The following is a 21,719-nucleotide window of genomic DNA, read 5'->3' on the forward strand; positions in this document are numbered from 1 at the left end:
GAACACATTCATATTTTTAAAAAATCCATACACACGATAAGGAACATCAGTAACCCCTGCCCGTTCCACCAAATTCTGATTTTCCCTGCATTAATAAATTAAATTAGTAATGTATTAATTATAGTAGATACTAATAGTAGACCAAGTGCAGGGACATAGTTATGAGAAGTAACCCTAGAGGCAGGAAGGATACACATGAAGATGATCTGTACATCACAATCACTCACAGGCAAACATTCCAGAGCAGCGGAACAGGTCAAGTGTCCATTAACATTCTGACCAAGTGTGGATGCATCCAGCAAAGCCGCAGGGACTACATGGCAATCCTCCGCTGTCTCAGGTTTACACTGATGGAACGGAAGACAAAAAAAGATGCATCTCTTCCCCATATGACAGTCAGAATTATTGTGTCAAAGGATATATTTCTACTGAAACACCGAAGTTGGGAAACAGTACACTATAAAATAATGTCTGTACGTTATGTAGCTGAAGCCTTAAAGCGGCTGTATGGTGAAGATCATCACAAAGTGGGGATTACAGATTTGGACCCCAGTCTATGAGCTGAAATCGAGAGCTGCACTCTGCTGTACAAGCAGCTCATGTTCTGCAGAGCTCAAGCTGTTTCTGTACTACATGGACATCCATTCAATTAAATAGCCAATATGTAATACTATATCCTAGCTGCCTGTGGCTTCCCTGGAAAAAATAAGCTGTTTGTCTGGGGGACCTGTGACGATCAGCTGATTGTCTTGGAGGAGCTTTAAATTAATTGTCTGCCTACAAATTTTACTAGTCCATACACTCACAGTCTTCTTAAATAACAAATTGAGATTCTGTCTCGCCCCCGGGGCCGTGGGGTACTCGGCAGCCGGGCCCTCAGATGCTTGGGGGATATCACGGTGGCTGGCCCGGTCCGTGGCCCAGGGCGGACAACTGAAAAGAGGGGAATGTATATTGGGATAATAGGTTTGTAAATGTTCGTGACGCCACCTGCGGTTTCTGGTGAGGACCACCAGCGCTGCAGCAGTCCTCTGAGGCCGGTGTTCCGGCAGCTAAGATGGTGTAGCTCCCCACAGGTGGAGCTGGGCCTCAGGGCAGCGTAGGTATAGGGAATGCAGGGATGCAGGACAGAGGTGACCCAGCCAGGTCAGAGTAAGAATAGGGACAGGCACGATAATCACTTCAGTACCTTTTACTGGTGGTATTCAAGGCACAATCCGGAGCACTGTAGGGTGAGGGGTGCATTTCAGGACTCTCCCCAGTGAGCGGGTGTAGGGCCTCCTGTTTCTTGCCTTTTCCTGGTAAGTTTATGACCTGCCTGGAGCTAGGCCTAACTAGTCTCTGTCTTGCACCGGCTGACCTTGTGGTAGGGCCTTCTGTTGGAGGTCACTCTCCCTGCTTGCGGGGCCTCCGTGACTCCTGGCTCTGGTACGTATCAGCTTCTGGTGAACCTGGGACATGTAGTTCGCCAGGGGTTCCGGTTGTTTCTGCTGGTCCTAGAGATCCTTGCAGACACGGACCCGGTGTCCGGTATGTGGTTATGGGGTGAGCTGGTTAAGCTCCTCTGCCCCCTATGTAGCTCGCTTACTCCACTTGCCTTCAGCCACGCTCGGGCCCTCACTAGGCTTCACACTGGCAGTAGGCCTCGCTACTCTTCACCGCTCTTATAGCGTCGGCACGCCTTGGGCTCACTAACTTGAGCTTCACTCTAGGCTTTCTCACTAGAGGAACTGAACTGAGAACTCTGTCCCTCTCTGGCTCTGAGCAGGAACTCTGTTCTCAAGACTGAGCTCGACTCTGTATTCAGACCTGTACTTGCTGAACTCTCCAGAGGAACTGACTGCCTAGCTCCACCTTCCCTTTTTATATCCCTAACGGGTTCCCTCTGGTGGTCTGAGGTGGAAGGTGGAGGTGTGTGTTTGCTGTGAGGGCCTCTTGTGGAGGAATAAGTCCATGCACCCCTCTAGGATCTGTGGCACTAATGCACAGCAGGGCGCCACAATTCCACTCACCCTCTTCAGGTCCAGGGGGATGACTGTCTGCTGCTGATCAGGTCTTTGTTGATCAGCTGCAGCGGTGACATCATGACTATAGCACTTGCAGTCTTTCACTGTGCTCAGTGGCTCTGATCTACGGAAGTCTGCAGTGGATTTTTGAAGATCTGCAGGTAGGAATCAGCATCAGAAGTGAACATTGTATCTACAGTGCGCTCACTATTCTGTGCAGACTTTTTACATTTCATTTGTATGAAGCACAGAATATCCTATTTGTTCTAAGGTGTGGAATACATGACTAAATCCTGACTGATTTCACATCATGAACATAACTGTAGAGGTTCCAGTATTTTTAATGGAGATCCGTCAGTCTAAAATGCATTTTAAATGGGCTATACAGTGTTGTAGGGGACTTAGCTCCTATGACAACCATACTAGCACTGTACCAGCCTGAGAACGGGAACCTGTCACCATGAAAATGCAGTCCAATCCTCGGGCATCATGTTATAGAGCAGGGGGAGCTGAGCAGATTGATATTTAGTTTTGTGAGAAATTATATTGTATAACCTGCTTTTTAATAATTTATACCTCTACTCTTTCTGGGATTTTTGGTCTAGTGGGCGGTCCTCAGTGACAGACAGTTATCTTTGTATAAGTGTACATGCAGAGATAGCTGTCAGTCACAGATAGGACCGCCCACTGGACCAAAAATCCCAGAAAAAGCAGAGGATTAAATTATTAAAACTCAGGTTACACTGAATACTTTATTGCAAAAGTATATATAAATCTATTCAGCTCTTCCTCCTCTGTAACACGATGACTGCAGTTTGGACTTCATTTTCGTGATGACAAGCTCCATTTTATTTGCACCCCTGGCATGGCCAAGAGTTTGGAGCAACATTACGCCTCCTGATTTGCATACTGGGGGCCTTCCTCCACCTATGATTGACAGTGCTCGTCTCCCAGAGCAAGCACTATGAGTACTGCAGGTATGCGCACGCATGCGCAATGGTTGTGCCTCGCCACACGTGCACACACAGTGGCCAGATACGTTCTCTTCCCTGTCTCCTTTCTTCTGACACTGCTGGCTACACTTCCAGGTGTATTCGTGTAGCAGGTGGCATCGGAAGGAAGGAGAAGTGGAGGAGAACACATGCAGAACATGCCAGCAGCATTCAGACAGTGCTTGCCCAAACTCTTGGCCACACCAAGGGTGCACCGAAGTCTCCTCATTAGCATATGAATTAAAAGTAATTTTCTCAGAAACTATACCAGTAACAGGTACAGTGCTAGTATGGTTGTTATAGGTGCCAACACTGTATAGACAATTTAAAATGCATTTTGACGACTCCCAGTGCACCCAATGCAGGGATTCACAAGTCTGCAGTCACAGAGAATGAATGCAGACTTGTAGTTTTGGAGTGGACAACCCCTTTAAATCAGCTTCATGCCACGGCCCCACTATCAGTATTTGGTTAGTATTTTTTCTCAGTAGTGGGAGTCAAAACCAGGTGAGGAACAATCAGAAAAAAAGGTATAATAGACACAAGGGCACCAATTCTGCATTTATCACCCTCTCCAGGTTTTGGTTCCCACTCGTGAGAAAAAATACTGACCGAATACTGACCAAATACTGATAGTGGGGCCGTGGCCTTAGGCAGATGAATGTAGCAGAATCGATGGAGCAGGGGAATAAATGATTTCCTAATATAGGTGATAATTAGTGTTGATAGAGCACGCTTTGGTGCTTGCCGAGTATTTTGGCGTGCTCAGTGTTTCATTCACTGTCGCCACGCCTGCAAGTGTCAGGGCTGTTAGACAGCTGTGACACATGCAGAAATTGCCTTTTAGACAATCTCTGCATGTGTCACAGCTGTCTAACAGCCGTGACACTTGCAGGCACAGTGACAGTGAATGAAACACTGAGCACGCCAAAATACTCGGCGAGCACCCGAGCATGCTCGCCAGAAAGGGTTAATGATACGTACTCGATCAACACTAGTGATAATGCTACTGTGTTTCATTCTATTGTACAGAGCACAGATAATCTCTCTTCCTCAAAACACATTGTATTGTCTGAAGCAATGTATTGGATTAAAGAAGCTCTGGATGGCATTAAAAGTTTATTAAGAAAAGTCCTTTCCTAGAAAAAAAACAAAAATGCAACAGTCGGTACCGGGATGCAGTATAATGCACGATTCAGAGCGGACTGTAGCTCGGCAATCTCTGCCATGACGACACAAACTGATAAATCCCAAACCTAAACTGAAATAGGATTCTGAGAACCCAGGAGACTTAAATCCATAGTAACATCTCTGCACTCACTTTGGAGTAGTCTATAGATTTACATGAAAGGCAATTGTTGTCATACAGATGTTTAATAGATTAGACAAATGCTGGATTATCAACCATTCTGGATAATCAGAAGGTCAACAAGATAAAATCAGAGCAACCTGTGCTGCTATCACTCTGGTTTTTAACCAAAGCAGAGATAAATAATTAACTCTGCTCACTTTTCTGAAATTCTACATTATTTTTCTGTTCTGCACAGAAAACAAAAGTTCTGGATTCATACAAGACACTATATCTGCGTTTTTGCAGGTGCGTTTTTCCTGCCAAGAGATGCAGAAATGGTGCACCACATACTGAACGTGTGCACACGCTCTTACAAGAAAAAACATGCAAAATAAACAAAGAGTAAATAAGCAATAAATGAATAACACGATTTGCACTTTAAACGTCCTTCGTTCACATTTTCCAGTTTCTAGAACAGAAGGAAGAGGATAACTTGCGAAACATAACTGTGTTATGACTAGAGGGGAGGAAAACAATTCACAAACACATGCCGAGCCTAGCAGTGAAGACGAGAGAAGTTATTGGGACAGTGACCTTTCTGTAGGAACAAGAACGAGTCTCATGTGGCCTTTTTATCTAGAGCTTGTGCTGACAGATGGGATGGCGGTGTGGACTTCCCACAAACCTTCCCTTTATTGGAACATTCTGCACCAAATGTCATTGTGATAAATAATCCCAGTGAATATGTTACTTGAAGACGGCAACGTATAACTTTATCTTACGTATTCCAAGTGTTCACTGCCAGACAGTCATAAGAAAGCAAAACAAGTAAAACTAACAGACCACGCAATGAGTTTCAGGCATGTGTGAATGATTTACTTTGGTAGAATAGGTTGCACTGTATGTATTTTACAGTTTTAAAGATATTCCAATATTTAGGCCTATGGTGACATATTAAAGGTGCTGTATAACTCATTATTGTGCTTCACTTCAGTATCACCGCTGCCTGGGAAACCCAATATCAGGTAGGTAGGTCGCTCCCCTCCCTTCAATGTGGGACCACAGGACCAGTGTCTTCTTTGTCTCAGCATTGGTAATATAGAAGGGGGCTTTTTCAGCTATTGACCTGAGCCATATATTCAGCCACCTTTACATACATAACTGGTAAGGAATAACAGAGAGGGAGAAAACTTCCATATTTGAGTAGTAACAAATCTGGAAGTGGTGTTTCCTGAACAGCAAACTGATACTAAAACTGGGACACCGGGGCAACTATCAAAATGAAAGTATATTAGTGAATTTTATCAATTTGCATTATAAACACTTTAAGGCCATGTTCACACGCGCAGTATTTGGTCAGTATTTTACATCAGTATTTGTAAGCCAAAATCAGGAGTGGAACAATCAGAGGAAAAGTATAATAGAAACACGTCACCACTTTATGTATTTATCACCCACTCCTGGAGGTAAAAAACTCACCAAATGTGCACATGGCTTTAACCACTTTCTGATGTGGGGCAAAATAATACGTACCTGCACCCTGAGCCTTATGGACCAGGTATGGATTATTACGCCCTGGCGATCGCGCCTGCACAGAGGCCCGATTGCCGCCAGGTGTCAGCTGATTCTAACAGCTAACACCCGGTACTATGTGCCAGGAGCGGTCCTGCACCGCTTCCGGCACATTAACCCCTGAAATGCTGCGATAGAAGTCAATCGCAACATTTCCGGGGCGGCAGCGGTAAGAGCGCCCCTCTTACCTTGTATCGGCGACCCCGTGATGTGAGCACCGCGTCCCAATCGTTACCATGGTGACCCGATGTCGTCATGGCGACATCCGGGTCACCAGGCATCAGGAAGTTAGGTAGATTGTGCTCAGTGCACTATCTACCTAACTTGTGCCTGCAGAGGCTGACAGCCTGCATAACATATAGATGCTGCTGCATCCTTATGCTATGCAAGCGATCAGCCTGCAAAAAATGAAAGTCCCATAGTGGGACAAAGTGTAAAAATATAAAAAAGTGTCAGAAAGTGAAAAAAAAAAAATTGAAAAAATAATATTAAACTACTTTTTATCTGGCTGGACAACTCCTTTTTACTTCTAACAATGCCAGCTTTGAAGGGAATATTCACACTGAAGAAATGTTGCAGAAGTCGCTGCGATTGAACATCAGTTCCTCTGAGTGGTCTTTTTTTTGGCTGTAAAACATGGATTTCAAATAAACAAAACTATGGCAGAAATTACTGAAACAAATAGTGGAATGTGAATCCATTATAATGCTTACACATACTTGTTATCAACCCCTTACCTAAGATCCTGAATGGCAAAATATTCCTAAATATGCATTCAGATAGCTGAATGTGTAAAGGCCACAGACACAGATCCCAGTGGTTCAAGTCATACCACCTTATATTACAATGGAGTGTTTGGATTAGTTGAAGCACAGGGAGTGTGGATTTTTTTTAAATGTAATGTTAGGATTAGCTTTATCCATGTTATTGGAGAAGGTTATTATCACCTACAGTGGAGAAAATAAGTATTTGATACACTGCTGATTTTGCAAGTTTTCCCACCTACAAAGAATGGAGAGGTCTGTAATTTTTATCGTAGGCACACTTCACCTGTGAGAGACAGAATCTAAAATTTAAAAACAGGAAACCACATTGTATAATTTTTACATAATTAAATTGCATTTTATTGCATGAAATAAGTATTTGATCACCTACCAACCAGTAAGAATTTTGGCTATCACAGACCTGTTAGTTTCTCTTTAAGAAGCCCTCCTACTCTGCACTTATTACCTGAATGATAAGTACCTCCTACTCTGCACCTGTTTGAACTCGTTACCTGTATAAAAAAACACCTTGTCCACACACCCAGTCAATCACACTCCAACCTCTCTACCATGGCCAAGACCAAAGAGCTGTCTAAAGACACCAGGGACAAAATTGTAGACCTGCCCAAGGCTGGGATGGGCTACAGGACAATAGGCAAGCAACTTGGTGAGAAGGCAGCAATTATTAGAAAATGGAAGAAACACAAGATGACTGTCAATCCTCCTTGGTCTGGGGCTTCATGCAGGATCTCGCCTTGTGGGGTAAGGATAATTCTGAAAAAGGTCAGGAATCAGCTCAGAACTACACGGGAGGACCTGGTCAATGACCTGAAGAAAGTTGGGACCAGTCTTAACCATTACCATTTGTAACACACTATGCCGTCTTGGATTAAAATCCTGCAGGGCACGCAAGGTCCCCCTGCTCACGCCAGCCCATGTCCAGGCCCGTTTGAAGTTTGCCAATGACGATCTGGATGATTCAGAGAAGGTATGGGAAAAGGTCGTGTGGTCAGATAAGACTAAAATAGAACTTTTTGGTTTCAACACTCACCATGTTTGGAATAATAAGAAAGATGAGTACAACCCCAAGAACACAGTACAACCATGAAGCATGGTGGGGGAAACATCATACTTCAGGGGTGCTTTTCTGCAAAGGGGACAGGACGACTACACCGTATTGAAGGGAGGATGGATGGGGTCATATATCGTGATATTTTGGCCAACAACCTCCTTCCCTCAGTAAGAGCATTGAAGATGGGTCATGGCTGGGTCTTCCAGCATGACAATGACCCGAAGCACACAGCCAGGGCAACTAAGGAGTGGCTCCGTAAAAAGCATATCAAGGTCCTGGAGTCTATTAAGATTCTGTCTCTCACAGTTAAAGTGTACCTACGATAAAACTTACAGACGTCTCCATTCTTTGTAGGTGGGAAAACTTGTATCAAATACTTATTTTTCCCACAGTATATAGCCAGATACTTTTGGAGTTACAATGGTGGGCCCCCCTCATAATGAGACCAAGTGCAGACCCCCTGTTGTTTGACTTACAAAGGGATCTGTCAGAATATTCTTTGTTTTGATGGGAAGAAAAGGACAGAGTGTTAAAAAAGCCTCATACAGTTGAGTGGAATCAAAATTTTCTTCATTTTTACTCTTCACTGCTGCTCAAAAATATCAATGTTCTTAAAAGTTTAAATTTTCTGGCCATAAAGTCAATTCATTTTCCATTACTTTTGTAGAGTACTTAAAAGTCTTCCTCCAGATTAACTACTACACCAGTTCTGGCATCGAACATGGAGAGACACACAACTAAACAATGCGAAATACAGTTGTGTAGGCAGCATTTCTGCATGCAGCGAGTACCGTGCACAAGTTTTATTAATTAAAATAGTACTTGTGCATAAAAAAATAACACTATTGGGAGGTCTTTTTTTTACCTAAATACATGTATTTTTGTCTGCGAAGCATTTTTGCTGTAGGGTTTTAAATGAAAATTTCCGACTATTTGTCTTCTACAACCTCTCAGCATTACAGTACATTGCAGACTTCAGAATGAGTTGTCTCCATTAGGAGGCTCTCCTGCAGATTTTGTCATACTTGCAATAAAAAAATGGGGCAGCATGCTGTGCTATGTTTTAGTTAATGGAAACTTTGATTTGGTCATAAATCATTTATAGGGGTTGTCCAGGCATACAGAATTGATGACCTATTTTCAGGATGTGTCATCAATGGCAGAATGGTGGTGTCGATCTGCTGGCTGTTACTTGCTCTGATGCCGGCCAGATGTAAACACCTTGAACGGTGCTGCTGAGTACAGCTCCATGTAGCAATCTCTGCCGGCCATTGCTGACTACTGCAGCCAGCCCCTATTCTTTTGCATAGAAGCTATGCGATGGTAGCCAGAAAGGGCCGGCAGCGGATGCTATACTTTAATCAGAGCTGCACTTAGTAGGTTGGTGCCAAAACAAAAAAACAGTAGATTGGTGGGGGTACTGAGTATCAGACCCTCACCGAACTGCTATTGATGATCTATACTGCCGATAGGTCATCAATACCACATGCCTGGACAACCCCTTTAAGAAAATTATTAGCTGGGAAAAAGGGCAAAATGAGCAATTGTAAGTGCACAGTGCTATATAATATGATGACTGCAATATATTAAGAGGATAAAAACTTTGTTGGGAGGAATGCTTCTTTAAATATTAAACTGCCCCCAAATGTGTCCCTTATTCTATAAAGGTATGTTTATACAGTAGATGGTGTTTTTAATATTTTTTTGCTACATTTGTTCTAAATTAAAGGAAAATAATTACCTGTCATTTAAAAAATAAAATTCTAAAAAAAAAGCTTAAATTGCAATATGTGAACTTAACCTTACAACGTGTGTTTTTTTAAAATATACATATACATTTTTATTAAACATTTCCAGAATACAATTAACATTCACTCAGTTTGCCTGAATCATCTGGACCAGGCAGACAAGAACCTGGACACATTGTGGCTCCCGCTTTGTATACAAATATTAATTCCTTTGTTGCAATCAAAGTTAAGCAGAGCCGCGCAACCCAAAGCTGGAGCATCCAACAGAAGACCAATTGACTATTTGTTATGACAACCGCTCAACTATGCAATGACTGCTATAGCAACCGGCTAGTTTGTCATTAATACGCAGCTTCATATTTTATGCTAATAAGATTATTTGTGTGCAGAAGAGCAGATACAAAGAGGCAGGAGACATACTAATGGGCGAACAGACACTGTAGCTGTAAAACCCTGTCCACACTTGAAGCGGTTTTACATGCACGGGAAAAATCTAAGGGCACGCCGTGTGCTTGCTGGAGAGTGTGCACACTGCCAGAAGGGTACAAGCGTTTCCAGCTTCATAATATGGATAGCCTAGATATACAATCTGAGGATCAGGTGTTTGTAAGGACCACGGCTCTTCTCTGTTTACCTACACGCTCTCTGCATAGTAACATCTGTGCTGCGTTTTGCACCGTTGTTTCACTAAAGTGAATGGGACAATGCTGTAATACCGAGCACCGCTGCTACTATGTAGGAAAGCAGTGCAGAAGAGGCGGCAGCGCTCGCAAGCCTACCAACCCCATCATACAACTGATGGGAAACAGAGCTGCACCCGCACTGATTGGATATAGCTTAAGAATAGGCCATCAATATTTCACTTGTGAATCCTCAAGTCGTGTGCACTGTGCGCTGTGAGGATTCTCCGGTGCTGGCGCTGGTAGTGGTGGGTGCATGATCCCAAGTATTCAATTTGCATACATGCGATCACATGCCGACTAGACGTGCATGAACTGCAAGTGTATTGACCAAGGCTGGACACGGCTAGTCGGAAAGCGGCCGGAAGTATGCAAATCGTACACTTGCAGTGAGGATTCACAAGTCTGCAGTCATATAGAGTGTCTGCAGAACTGTAGCCTAAGGCCGGACAACCCCTTTCAAGGGGTTTTCTAAATATTGATGTTCAAGAGAGCACAGGAGCGTGGTAGGGCGGGGGATTCTGAAGATTGACAGTACAGACCATCAACATCAAAGAGCCATTGGCCCAAACTGAGAGCTCTCCAAAGCTGCTGTATGAGGCAGCTTTGCCTCTTTAGAATTGGAGGAGCGCAGTGGCTCGAATCTGACCGGATCCAGTGATGTGGTCAATTTCAGAGCAACACTTTCAAGCTCTATAGCAAAAAGCTTGTAAGAGTTGCACTTCTTGCCTGGGAGTCTGGCCATGACTAACAGACTGTAGAAGTGGCCGGTAACCTAAGTAAGGAGCAATACACAATAACATTAAAAATCCCTCTGTTCTTGATTTTCAAAAACAAGTCAATTACAAAGTTGATTGTTTTTTCAAGCATTTTGCAATTTAACCCATTTATGCTGTTGATAAAACCGTTTTAAATAAGGAAAATCAGCTGACTTTTACAGTGATATTCTTGGATGAAACAGTGGTAAGACAAGACACTACTTCTCTACCTGAATGTCCATCCTTGGCATTTATGTTCTCAATGAGGTGTAAAGATTAGATATGTGTATATTAGTAACGATAAAGTGCATGGCAAAGTGTCTAGTGAACGTCTTTATTTTGTAAGTGTCATACATCAGTACAGCCCAGTAATTTAACAGTAGTAGTAGGGATGGGGCTTGCAAATTATAGGTTGAATAAACCTCTAGCAAAAGACTTTGCAGGCAGCTATAGTATGTTCTCCAGTACAACTGCTATATGTTTGTTGAATGGAAGCCAATGCCAGAACTGAGGCCCCGTATGAACAGCTGCAGACATTTGAGCCTTATGTTTGGCGCGGTGTTACAAAAGGGGTCTTAAAACACAGCCACCTCACACAATTGTATATTTTATGGTTAAAGGCTGTAAATGTCACCTTCATCTAAAATAATAGTGAAAGTGAAGTTCAATGTTTCCAGCTATAAAAAAAATTATTTTGCATGGGAAAAATGGTTTATATGGCAGTATCAGTTTGTGTTCTACGTTTATGTCTAGGGCCATCTATGCAATGGCCATACTCCTGCATGCATTCATCTTGGAGATCTGAGACCCTCTTGAGATGTTATCAGTTGTCATAACCCTATATGGCTAGATTCACACAAGGGTAAATTCTCTCATCCGAGAGAATCGGGCCGATTATGCAAATCACACTCTGATCAATCTCTATTAGAGTCTGATCAGAGTGGGATCCAATTCTCTCGGATGAGGCGAAGATGGAGAAAATATGTCTCTATTCTGTCTGTGGAAATAGGACTACCTGTACATGCAGATATCAGCCGAGTGCAGTCCGATGTTTTCCATGGACTCATTGACTTGCATGGACGAGCGTGATCCGAATATTAGATCAAACTCAGGCATGCTGCAGTTTTTTCCCTGGACCGGCTCTGTATGAAGAAAAAATTCAGACGTGTGCACAGCCCCATAGAATAACATTGGTCCGAGTGCGTTAAGATGTTTTGTCGGATAGCACTCGGACCAAAAATGCAGCCATGTGCACGAGCCCTATCAGGATTGATTAGCCAAAACTTTATCATTAATGATCCAATTGTAAGGGTAATGTCTGTTTGCCTAGTAGTGACTATGTGGTTTCTGCATATACCCTCATGCTTTGACAGTGCATTCTTTAACTCCTTAACCCAAATGTAATGTCAATCAAATTAACGCTGAACACAAGTGGTAATTCAGACGTTCATATGTCACGTGTATGTTCTATCCATGTTTTTCACTGATAGAACACGTATCCATTATCGTTTATGTGGCTGTTCTAATTGTTTGTGTTTTTTGGAGACTGAGTGCCCACAAAATAAAAATTTAGACATGTCTGTTTTTTTATTCATGTTATAGATCAAGGCTGCATTATACAATATATGTACTTTTTACCTTTTGTGTCTCCCCCATATCCTCATAGACTGTAAGCTTGTGAGCAGGGCCCTCACTCCTTTCGATATGAGATATCTTATTCTGTATTGTCTGTATAAGTCCCCCCTAAAATTTGTAAAGTGCTGCGGAATATGTTGGAGCTATAAAAATAAAAATTATTATTATTATTATTATAGATCAAAAATCACTCATTCAAGTCTATGGGTTTGTGAAAAACTCAGAAAGCACAATGATGACATCCTAGGTAGATCCATGCGCTCTCTGTTTTTACTGACTGTTTGATAGGAGACGCTTGAGAGACCTCCATCAGTATTTCTTTGCATATGAGAAAGTCACCAATGAAACTCTGATGGTAAAAACGGCTGCACTGACCAAACACTGAAGAAATCATATCCAGAAAACTGATGAAAATCCATCCGCTTTTTAAATGTATCTGAAAATAAAATAGACACCAGAACAAGGCCTAAGTTAAAAGACGTACAGTGGAAACATGGCGCTTAATGCCGCAGCCGCGTGTAGTCAACAACACAGGCGTCACAACTGAGCCGTTTGACCTTAAAGGAGTGTTCCCATCTCCAAGATCCTATCTCAATATGTAGTAGGTGTAATAATAACAATATTAGAAAATACCTCCAATTAGCAATGTAATATAGTTTTTCTGATTCGCTATGTTTCTTTCCTCATGTGCAGGCATTGCAGGATCTTAGGTATCCATGGTTACGACCACTAGCAGATAGCTGTCAGTATGTCAGTGGACGTAACCATGGATACCTAAGGTCCTGTAATGCCTGCACATGAGGAAAGAGACATAGCGAATCAGAAAAACTATGCTACATTTCTAATTGGAGGTATTTGCTAATATTATTACACCTACTACATATTGGGATAAGATCTTAGAGATGGGAATACCCCTTTAACTTAAATCTGCTCACAATGAATCACAAATTATTGAATCTCTGTGGGGTCTAAAAACAAGAACTCGTTAAGATGGCAAATATTCAATCAGTGTGCTGTCCAAGTATGCAAACGACAGCTCCCCGACCAATAATCAACTGTGTGCCAGACTAGTATATTTAATAGCAGCCAGCTCCTGTATCCGCCCTCGTTGAAGAGCACATAGAGCGGCACACAGAGCGGCGCCGGTCACAGCCTGATTTTTAACATTGGCCATCTCAACCTGGTCTTATCACTTAGGCGTCTTTTAGACGTCTGGATATTTCTGGTACTGGGAAAAACAGTACCGGAGATTTCAGTGTCTGTGTGCACCTGTGTGGCACACGTGTGACAACCGCGTGCCGAATCAGGATCACACATACCGGCGCTTGGGAATCAGCAGTACAGTTCAGGCTGTTCCCAGGTGCCTGGTGCTGAACACTTTCCTCATCATTGTCCCCTGCTTGCGCTGCGATCAGTGCAAGCAAGGGACAATATTGAGAGTAGTATTCTGCTCCCGCTGTGTCCTGGTGTAAAAAACAATCAAATAAAAAAATCCTTATACTCACCTGTCCAAAGATGTCCCCCGCTGTAATCCACCTGACCGCTCACGCCGAGGAACCAGGGAGAATGACTCGCTGCAGCGAACGGTGTCCTGTCACTTACTGAGCTCAGCACAGAGAAGGGGCCCCCTCGCTGGAGTGAGTCATTCTCTCCGGCGTGAGCGGTCAGATGGGTTACAGAAGGGAACACCTTCAGACAGGTGAGTATAAGGAGTTCTTCTTAGTTTATTCTTATTTTTACACCAGGACACAGTGGGAGCAGACTACTACTCTCAACATTGTCCCTAGCTCGCGCTGATCGCAACGCAAGCAGGGGACAATGATGACAGATGTCTGCAACACCTGGCGCTTGGGAATGGCGCTAACTGTACGCTGATTCCCAGGCGCCCGTATGTGTCACACGGATTTCATCCGTGTGTCATCATTGTGCATGTGTATGGGACATTTTGCGGCTCGTGCTGCGAGAAAAAAACGGACATGTCAGCGTGTTTTGCCTACGGAGACACGGTCTGTGGAAACACATTGACATGTGCACAGATGAGTCTACGTGTGTCAGTGTCTCCAGGACATGTGGAAACAAACACCACACATACTAAAAACACTGAAGTGTGAAAGGCGCCTCAGGTTAAGTTCACAGGAGCGCATTTAAAACTTACTGATAGATTTCAGCTGGTGTCCTGCCTTTTCAAGGCTTTTGGCACCTCTCTTGCTTCATGTCATCAACACTTTTTCTCTGTCATTTCTCAATATTACACAAAACTTAATTTATGGACATCTTTGGTTTGATTTCATTGCCTGTGTGGATTGGATGGGTTGTTACCGACATCTGGTGAGAATTTCACGTCAATAACAGCTTTAGAAATATATTTACTTAGAAAATTGGTGATGTGTCCAATACTTATTTCATATGCTGTATATACCTTATTTTATATCTTGCCAATATGCCTTCTTTGTTAGTTCACCCCACTTTATTTTTTCCTCTCACTTTCCCCTCTTTTTTATAGTGTGGAGAGCATTTTCCATGGTTGATGACAATAAAAATAAATAAATATTCAAAACAATAAATATTCATACAGATATTGAATTGTCTTCTGTCAAGTTAGTAAAAATGCTATCCAGACTAATTAAGTTGTATGCTCTATGCATCACGGGATGACAGCCGTGACAGATCCGTTATGATGTGTTTGTGGCTCTGTTCACAACTGCGTCACAGCCTCCTTCACAGATTCCTTTATAGTTACAGAAGAGCCGGGGATCCCTGCATGCGACACTATTCTGCCCAAAAAACCAAGGCACACCAGATCAGGACCTGACTGCCCCATATTAACAATGGATCCAGCGGTCTCTGTCAATTACGTTTTTTTCACTCCTAATCTGGAATTTACAACACAACATGAACTCAGTAGAACTTTTCTTTCATGATCCATTATGATCTGTTTTTTTTACCTGTCTTATACTGGCTGCATTAGCTTTTCATTACTTTACTGGATAGATAGATATTGGGCTTAATTCACATTTGTCCTAGAAAGAATTCTATTTCTGGGAAGTCTCGGTGATCCCTAATTGTCATCTAGACTTCCCAGATACCGGATCAGTAAATCTGCTACCAAGGAGCAGAGAATATAGTACTGAATTACTATGATGTCTTTTCCGAGCTAAGGAAAGGTGGGTGACAACAAAGAGACAAGCGGGTGACTACGGAGAGTGAGAGACGTACTGGTTATGACATGTACTGGATGTCACCCAGCTTTCCTAGAGACAGAATGACCGGAAACAAAAAATCAGTTGTAGGACCATTGGGTGGCTTTCCCATGTTGCAGTCATCGTGCTTTTTTTTTTTTACACAATTGCATTTTTTCTACAATTATTTAATTCATGGCAACTACCCTCCCCCCCCCCACCATAATGTACCTGCGGTGTGTGAGCGCAGCCTCATTACCTGCGGTGTGTGAGCGCAGCCTCATTACCTGCGGTGTGTGAGCGCAGCCTCATTACCTGCGGTGTGTGAGCGCAGCCTCATTACCTGCGGTGTGTGAGCGCAGCTTCATTACCTGCGGTGTGTGAGCGCAGCCTCATTACCTGTGGTGTGTGGGCGCAGCCTCATTACCTGCAGTGTGTGACCACAGGCTTATTACCTGCTGTGTGTGACCACAGGCTTATTACCTGCAGTGAGCGCAGGCTTATTACCCGCAGTGTGAGTGCAGGCTTATTACCCGCAGTGTGATCGCAGGCTTATTACCTGTAGTGTGTGACCACAGGCTTATTACCCGCAGTGTGTGACCACAGGCTTATTACCTGCAGTGTGAGCGCAGGCTTATTACCTGCAGTGTGTGACCACAGGCTTATTACCTGCAGTGTGTGAGTGCAGTCTTATTACCTGCTGTGTGTGACCGAAGGTTTATTGCCTGCAGTGTGTGACCACAGGCTTATTACCTGCAGTGTGTGACCACAGGCTTATTACCTGCAGTGTGTGACCACAGGCTTATTACCTGCAGTGTGTGACCACAGGCTTATTACCTGCAGTGTGTGACCACAGGCTTATTACCTGCTGTGTGTGACCATAAGCTTATTATCCGCAGTGTGACCACGGGCTTATTACCTGCAGTGTGTGAGTGCAGTCTTATTACCTGCAGTGTGTGAGTACAGTCTTATTACCTGCTGTATGTGACCACAGGCTTATTACCTGCTGTGTGTCACCACAGGCTTATTACCTGCTGTCACCACAGGCTTATTACCTGCAGTGTGTGACCACAGGCTTATTACCTGCAGTGTGTGAATACAGGCTTATTACCTGACCTGTTTGTTAGCCCCATGGCTTGTGTTTGCCCCCATCCTACAATGTGCTGTCTGATGAATAAGCCTTGTTTGTATCTCTAAGTCTCGCAGTCTGCCAGCATTGTGGGCACTGTGCCCCATGCCATGCTGGGGTAGGACGGGCACCATGATGCTGGCCCAGGCACACAGGGTCACTCACCTTCAGTGTCGCCTTCTTGATGTCCTCCACTTCCAGCCGCTGGTGCGGAGAGCCGGAGAGGTAGTGGAGGTAGGTGACGGCCAGCCGGGCAACCTGCCTGCTCTCCTTGTTATTTGAGGGGATGTCTTGTGAGGACCAGGTATCCGGGGACACAGTGAATGGTAAAGCTTGTAGGGCGAGGGGCAGACACGCCAGGAAAAACGCAGCGGAGCGCATGGTGCCCGAGGGATGCGCTGCCAGTGCGGGGATGGTGTAGCTGTGCCCGCTCCGTGCCCTGCGCTGCTACTAATACCCGGGCAGTGCCCCGCCTCCATGTGGGTGTCAGCGGCCGCCCCCTTATTCTCCGCTGCCGCCCCCCAGGCTCATCTGTCACTGCTGGGTCTGCGCTCTGACAGCCCGCCGTCCCAGCTCCTCTTCCCAGAACTCGGCTCATGCCTGGCCGCATCCCTCATCTCCGTGCTCCCTCTTCCATGTCCTCCGCCCCACATGGCAGTAATCCTGCCGGGAATCAGGGCGCTGAGTCTGCTCCTCCTGCCCATGACCGTGCAGACTGCTGGGTGGCCGGATGGATGAGCGGGTCAGGTGCACAGTGCTGCTGTCCCCAGGTCCCTGACATTCAGCATGGATAATCCAGCATTACCAGAGTTGAAGGGTCACAGTTATGTCTTGGTGTTTGGGGTAGCGTTCCACTATATCTGACTAGGAGAATAGCTCTATCCGCAGTCAGCGGGTCCGTCACTTTCATTGCTCCCAGTGTCATGGCTCCAAGTATAAGGCTATGTGTACACGTTCAGGATTTGAAGCAGAAATTTCCTGAGCGTTTCTGCATCTCCTTGGCAGGAAAAACGCTGCGGAAAATCCACATGGTTTTGATGCGTTTTTTTTAAGTGTTTTTGTACATCAATGAATGCCTTTTGAAGCTAAATAAAGTTATTTGGTGGGACATTGCTTAAACCATGGATTACCGTCTGAACTGGGGTGAGTATATTGGTTAATTTGAATGATTAAGGAATGTGTCTGTTGTATTTCAAATAAAGTATTTACTCTGTGTTTATCTCTTTATTAGGTTTAGTGATGAAAGGGTCTGATTGACACCTTGTCATGACCAAACAAAAGAGCTAGGTGTCAGCTAGTTCCATTCACCCAATCTTCATTAGCATTTCTATTCATGTAATTTATGTGGCAGCTGTGAGCTGCTATTTTTAGCCTGGTAAGGTGCCATTTGCAAACTTGGTCCCTGGCCATTATTAACAGCTCACAGCTGTTTCGTTAGCCGCTACGTCCTCCTGATCAGCACTCAGCAGCGCTTTGGAAACAGCGTATTTTTTCTGCGTCCAAAACGCTGTGTTCTAATGCCACACTTTTGTTGTCAGTACATGTTAATCCACCGCATATAATGAGACTTCAATCGGTCAAAACCTGCAGCGGAGATTAGCGTGTTGCCTACAGAAATTGACAAGCTGCGGGTGAGTTTGGGTATGTCACCACGGTCAGGAGCCGCTGCAGGTTTGAAGCTACTTGTTTATACAGCGTCATACCCGCAGCGTCCAGATGTTACAGCATAGTGGATGGGATCTCTAGAAATCCCATGTCCACTATAGGTGCATCAGAGGATGTGAATAACCCGTGGACACTGACATGCGACGCGTCTTTCAGGACCGCAGCATGTCAAATTCTCTTGCAGAGTCGCTAGTCCCCGCAACAGAAATGTGACCACTAGAAAGTATTGAATGCAATAAATCCGCATGGTTCAGTGAACACATGTAGATTTACCTTCATTCAATAGAATGCAACGTTTTGGACGCAGAAAAAAATATGCGTCCAAAGCGCTGCTACATCCGGATCGTGGGCACAGAGCCTAAAATAAAAAAAAATGATGTGGGCTCCCGCATCATTTTTATAACCAGCAGAGGGAAAGCCGACCTCTGGGGGCTGATATTAGTAGCTGAGGAAGGGGCCATTAGCCAACCATTTTCCCTGGCTATTAATATCAGCCCACAGCTGTTTGTTTAGCCTTTACTGGCTAGATTACAGGGGGACCCCAGAAGAAAATTGACGTCTGGTCCCCCTATAAAATCTAACCAGCAAAGGCTAAACAAGACAGCTGCGGGCTGATATTAACAGCCAGGGAAGGGGCCATGGATACTAGCCCCCTCCGTGGCTATTAATATCACCCCTCAGCAGTCCCAGAAATGGCACATCCATAAGATGTGCCAAATCTGGCACTTAGCCTCCGCTCTTCCCACTACCCTGTAGCGGTGGTGAGTGGGGTAATGGGGTTGGGGTTCACGTCAGCCTTGTATTGGCGGCAGACGTGAAGCTCAGGTTAGTAATGGAGGGCGTCTATAAGACACCCCCATTACTAACTGCGCATTAAAATGGTCGCCGCCTTTTCAATAAATACACGGCCAGAATAAAGTATTTTAATGAAATAAAAAACACTCTTTTTTTTTTTAAATTATTGTACTCTGTCCCCGAAGCCATCGATCTTCTGAAAAAAAAGTAAAAAACAAGCAACCATATCCCTCACCCGTCCGCTGTCTCGACGCAGTCCATGTACCACCAACGATTGTCCCACGGCGATCCAGGTCACTTCTATAGCAGTGACATCAGCAATCACTGATGTCACTGCTGTAGAAGACAGCACTGTATACTGACAGGGGTGTAAAATCACTCCTGTCAGTGTATATTGCTGCTGCAGGAGGTCACTGGGGTTCATTAGCTGAAGATCAGCTGATGAGCCCTGGCGAACTTACCACCATGGGAACGTTCTTCTGAATGTTCCCACCATGAGGTCACGTGAGCGATCAACTGACCGCTCATGTGACCGCAGGTCCTGGAAACACAGCATACTGCTGGGAGCGAGCTCCCTGCAGTGTACTGCCGGCCGCAGGGGAGACAACATCGCCGGAGATCAGGAGGACAACAGGGGGCGCTGGATAGGTGAGTATAAAGGGTTTTTTTTTATTTTTACTTTATTTTTTCTTTTCTTTTTCTTACCACGGGCATGCCGGTTCTGCTGAGGAGAACTACTGCTCCCCTCAGCAGCGCCGCTCTCGCTGTTATCAGCGGGAGCAGCGGTCGCATGAGAGGAGTTGTAGTCCTCCTCTCCCGACCCGGTTACCACCCGCCCCGCGTTTCTGGAGCGTTTCACGCTGATTGGCTTTAATTAAAATGCAGCAAATAAGCATATCAGCGCATCAGGATTAGCACTGCTAAAGCTGGCAGACCTATTAACAAGCGTTTTTGCATCGTTTCCGCGGTGGAAAAACCGCTGCGAAAACGCATAAAAACCGCATCATGTGCCTAAGAGAACCATGGAACAAAAAAGACACCTGGCATTACTGAGAGCTAGTTCAGACAAGCTCATTTTTGATCCGTATACCACCCGTGTGCCAAACGGACCGCACATGGAGAGCATACGAACCGATACCAGTGAATGTAGCAGTGCAGATGCATATTTCTATATGCAGACCGGTTTTTGGCCCACGAAACTAAATGTGTTCGTATTAAAACAAACGTCATGTACCATCTGCATCGCAGGGGCGGACATATCATTGGTGCAACCTGTGCCGCCGCAAAAGGTGAGGGGGCCTATTTCTACCTCCAAAGCAGGTGAAATTGTGTACAGTAGCATAGCTACCAGGGAAGTACCGGGTGCGGCGCCCCGAGACCCGCGCTCTGGGGGGCCCACCCGGAGCTCCGCTACTCTTAACTATATCGGCGTGGGCACTATAGGGCCCGTGAGCCGGGAAGGGGGCCCCATGAGCCGTGGTCCCCTGCCCATCATCGCAAGTTCAACTGAATCAGCATCCGATGCCGATACAGTAGGAAGTAGTGATGAACGAGGGAGTGCGGGGGAATGAGGAGAGGTGAGTATTGTTATTTTTTCTATGGGGAGTGCAATATACTGTATGGAGGACTATAGGGAGTGTATTATAATGTATGGAGGTTATTTAGCGGGCCATAATATAGTGTGGGGATTGCAAAGAGGGGACCATCTCTCAGTGAGGGGGTCATCATACAGTGAGGGAGCTAATGGGGGCCTTTGTACAGTGTTGGGGGCATCAAACAGTTTGGGAGCCACTAAGAGGTCAGTATTCTGTGTGGAGGCTATTATACAGTGTTGGTGCTTATAAGGGGTCAGTATACTGTGTGGAGGGTACTATACAGTGAAGGGGCATTATACTGTGTATAGGAGAGCATCACACTGTGTAGAGGGGAGCTCTACAGGGGAGAGACTAAGGACATTATTAAATGTTAAGTCAGCACTTATTGTTATAGGGGAACTCAGGTTATTGTGACTGTCAAAGTGGCATACAAAGGACATTATTATTTTCTAAGGGGCAAAATGTGGGCACTGTTTTCTAGGGCACTTGCACAGGGCATTAATATATACTAGAGGTTTGTTTTACCATATAGAGGGCACACAGTACCACACATTAGGCACAGTAATGAAGGGGGACATAGGGCCGGTTGCTGTGGGCCGGAACTGAGTTCTCTTTGCCCTGAAACCCCTCTTCTAGACAGGAATCTGACATGTGTGTGATGTGCTGTGGGATTCTTTCTGTACTCACTTGTTGCACGGGAGTCCTTGTGACCTCCCGTCCCATGGGACCAGATACAGCTGCACACATGACAGGAGACCTTAGGTCCAGTTCAACACGTTGAGTTTTACTGTGCAATTTGGATACATGCGATTGCGGCACACACAGTGAGATAGAATCC

The 21,719-nt window shown here is 44.8% G+C and overlaps 1 protein-coding gene across 1 annotated transcript in view; it reads right to left on the reverse strand.

Annotated features, from left to right (window-relative positions):
• The window catches only part of LOC141259203 (retinoic acid receptor responder protein 1-like), a 53,501-nt gene extending 36,190 nt beyond the window's left edge, over positions 1–17,311 (reverse strand). The window contains exon 1 of the mRNA XM_073674794.1: positions 16,992–17,311. Within this exon, the coding sequence (XP_073530895.1) occupies positions 16,992–17,207 (216 nt within the window). The 5' untranslated portion in view covers positions 17,208–17,311. The remainder of the gene's footprint in view (positions 1–16,991) is intronic.
• Between the last annotated feature and the right edge of the window lie 4,408 nt (positions 17,312–21,719).

The sequence above is a fragment of the Phyllobates terribilis genome, unplaced genomic scaffold, assembly GCF_046119375.1.
Source record: "Phyllobates terribilis strain yellow unplaced genomic scaffold, ASM4611937v1 Scaffold_3__8_contigs__length_932513732, whole genome shotgun sequence".
NCBI lineage: Eukaryota > Metazoa > Chordata > Amphibia > Anura > Dendrobatidae > Phyllobates > Phyllobates terribilis.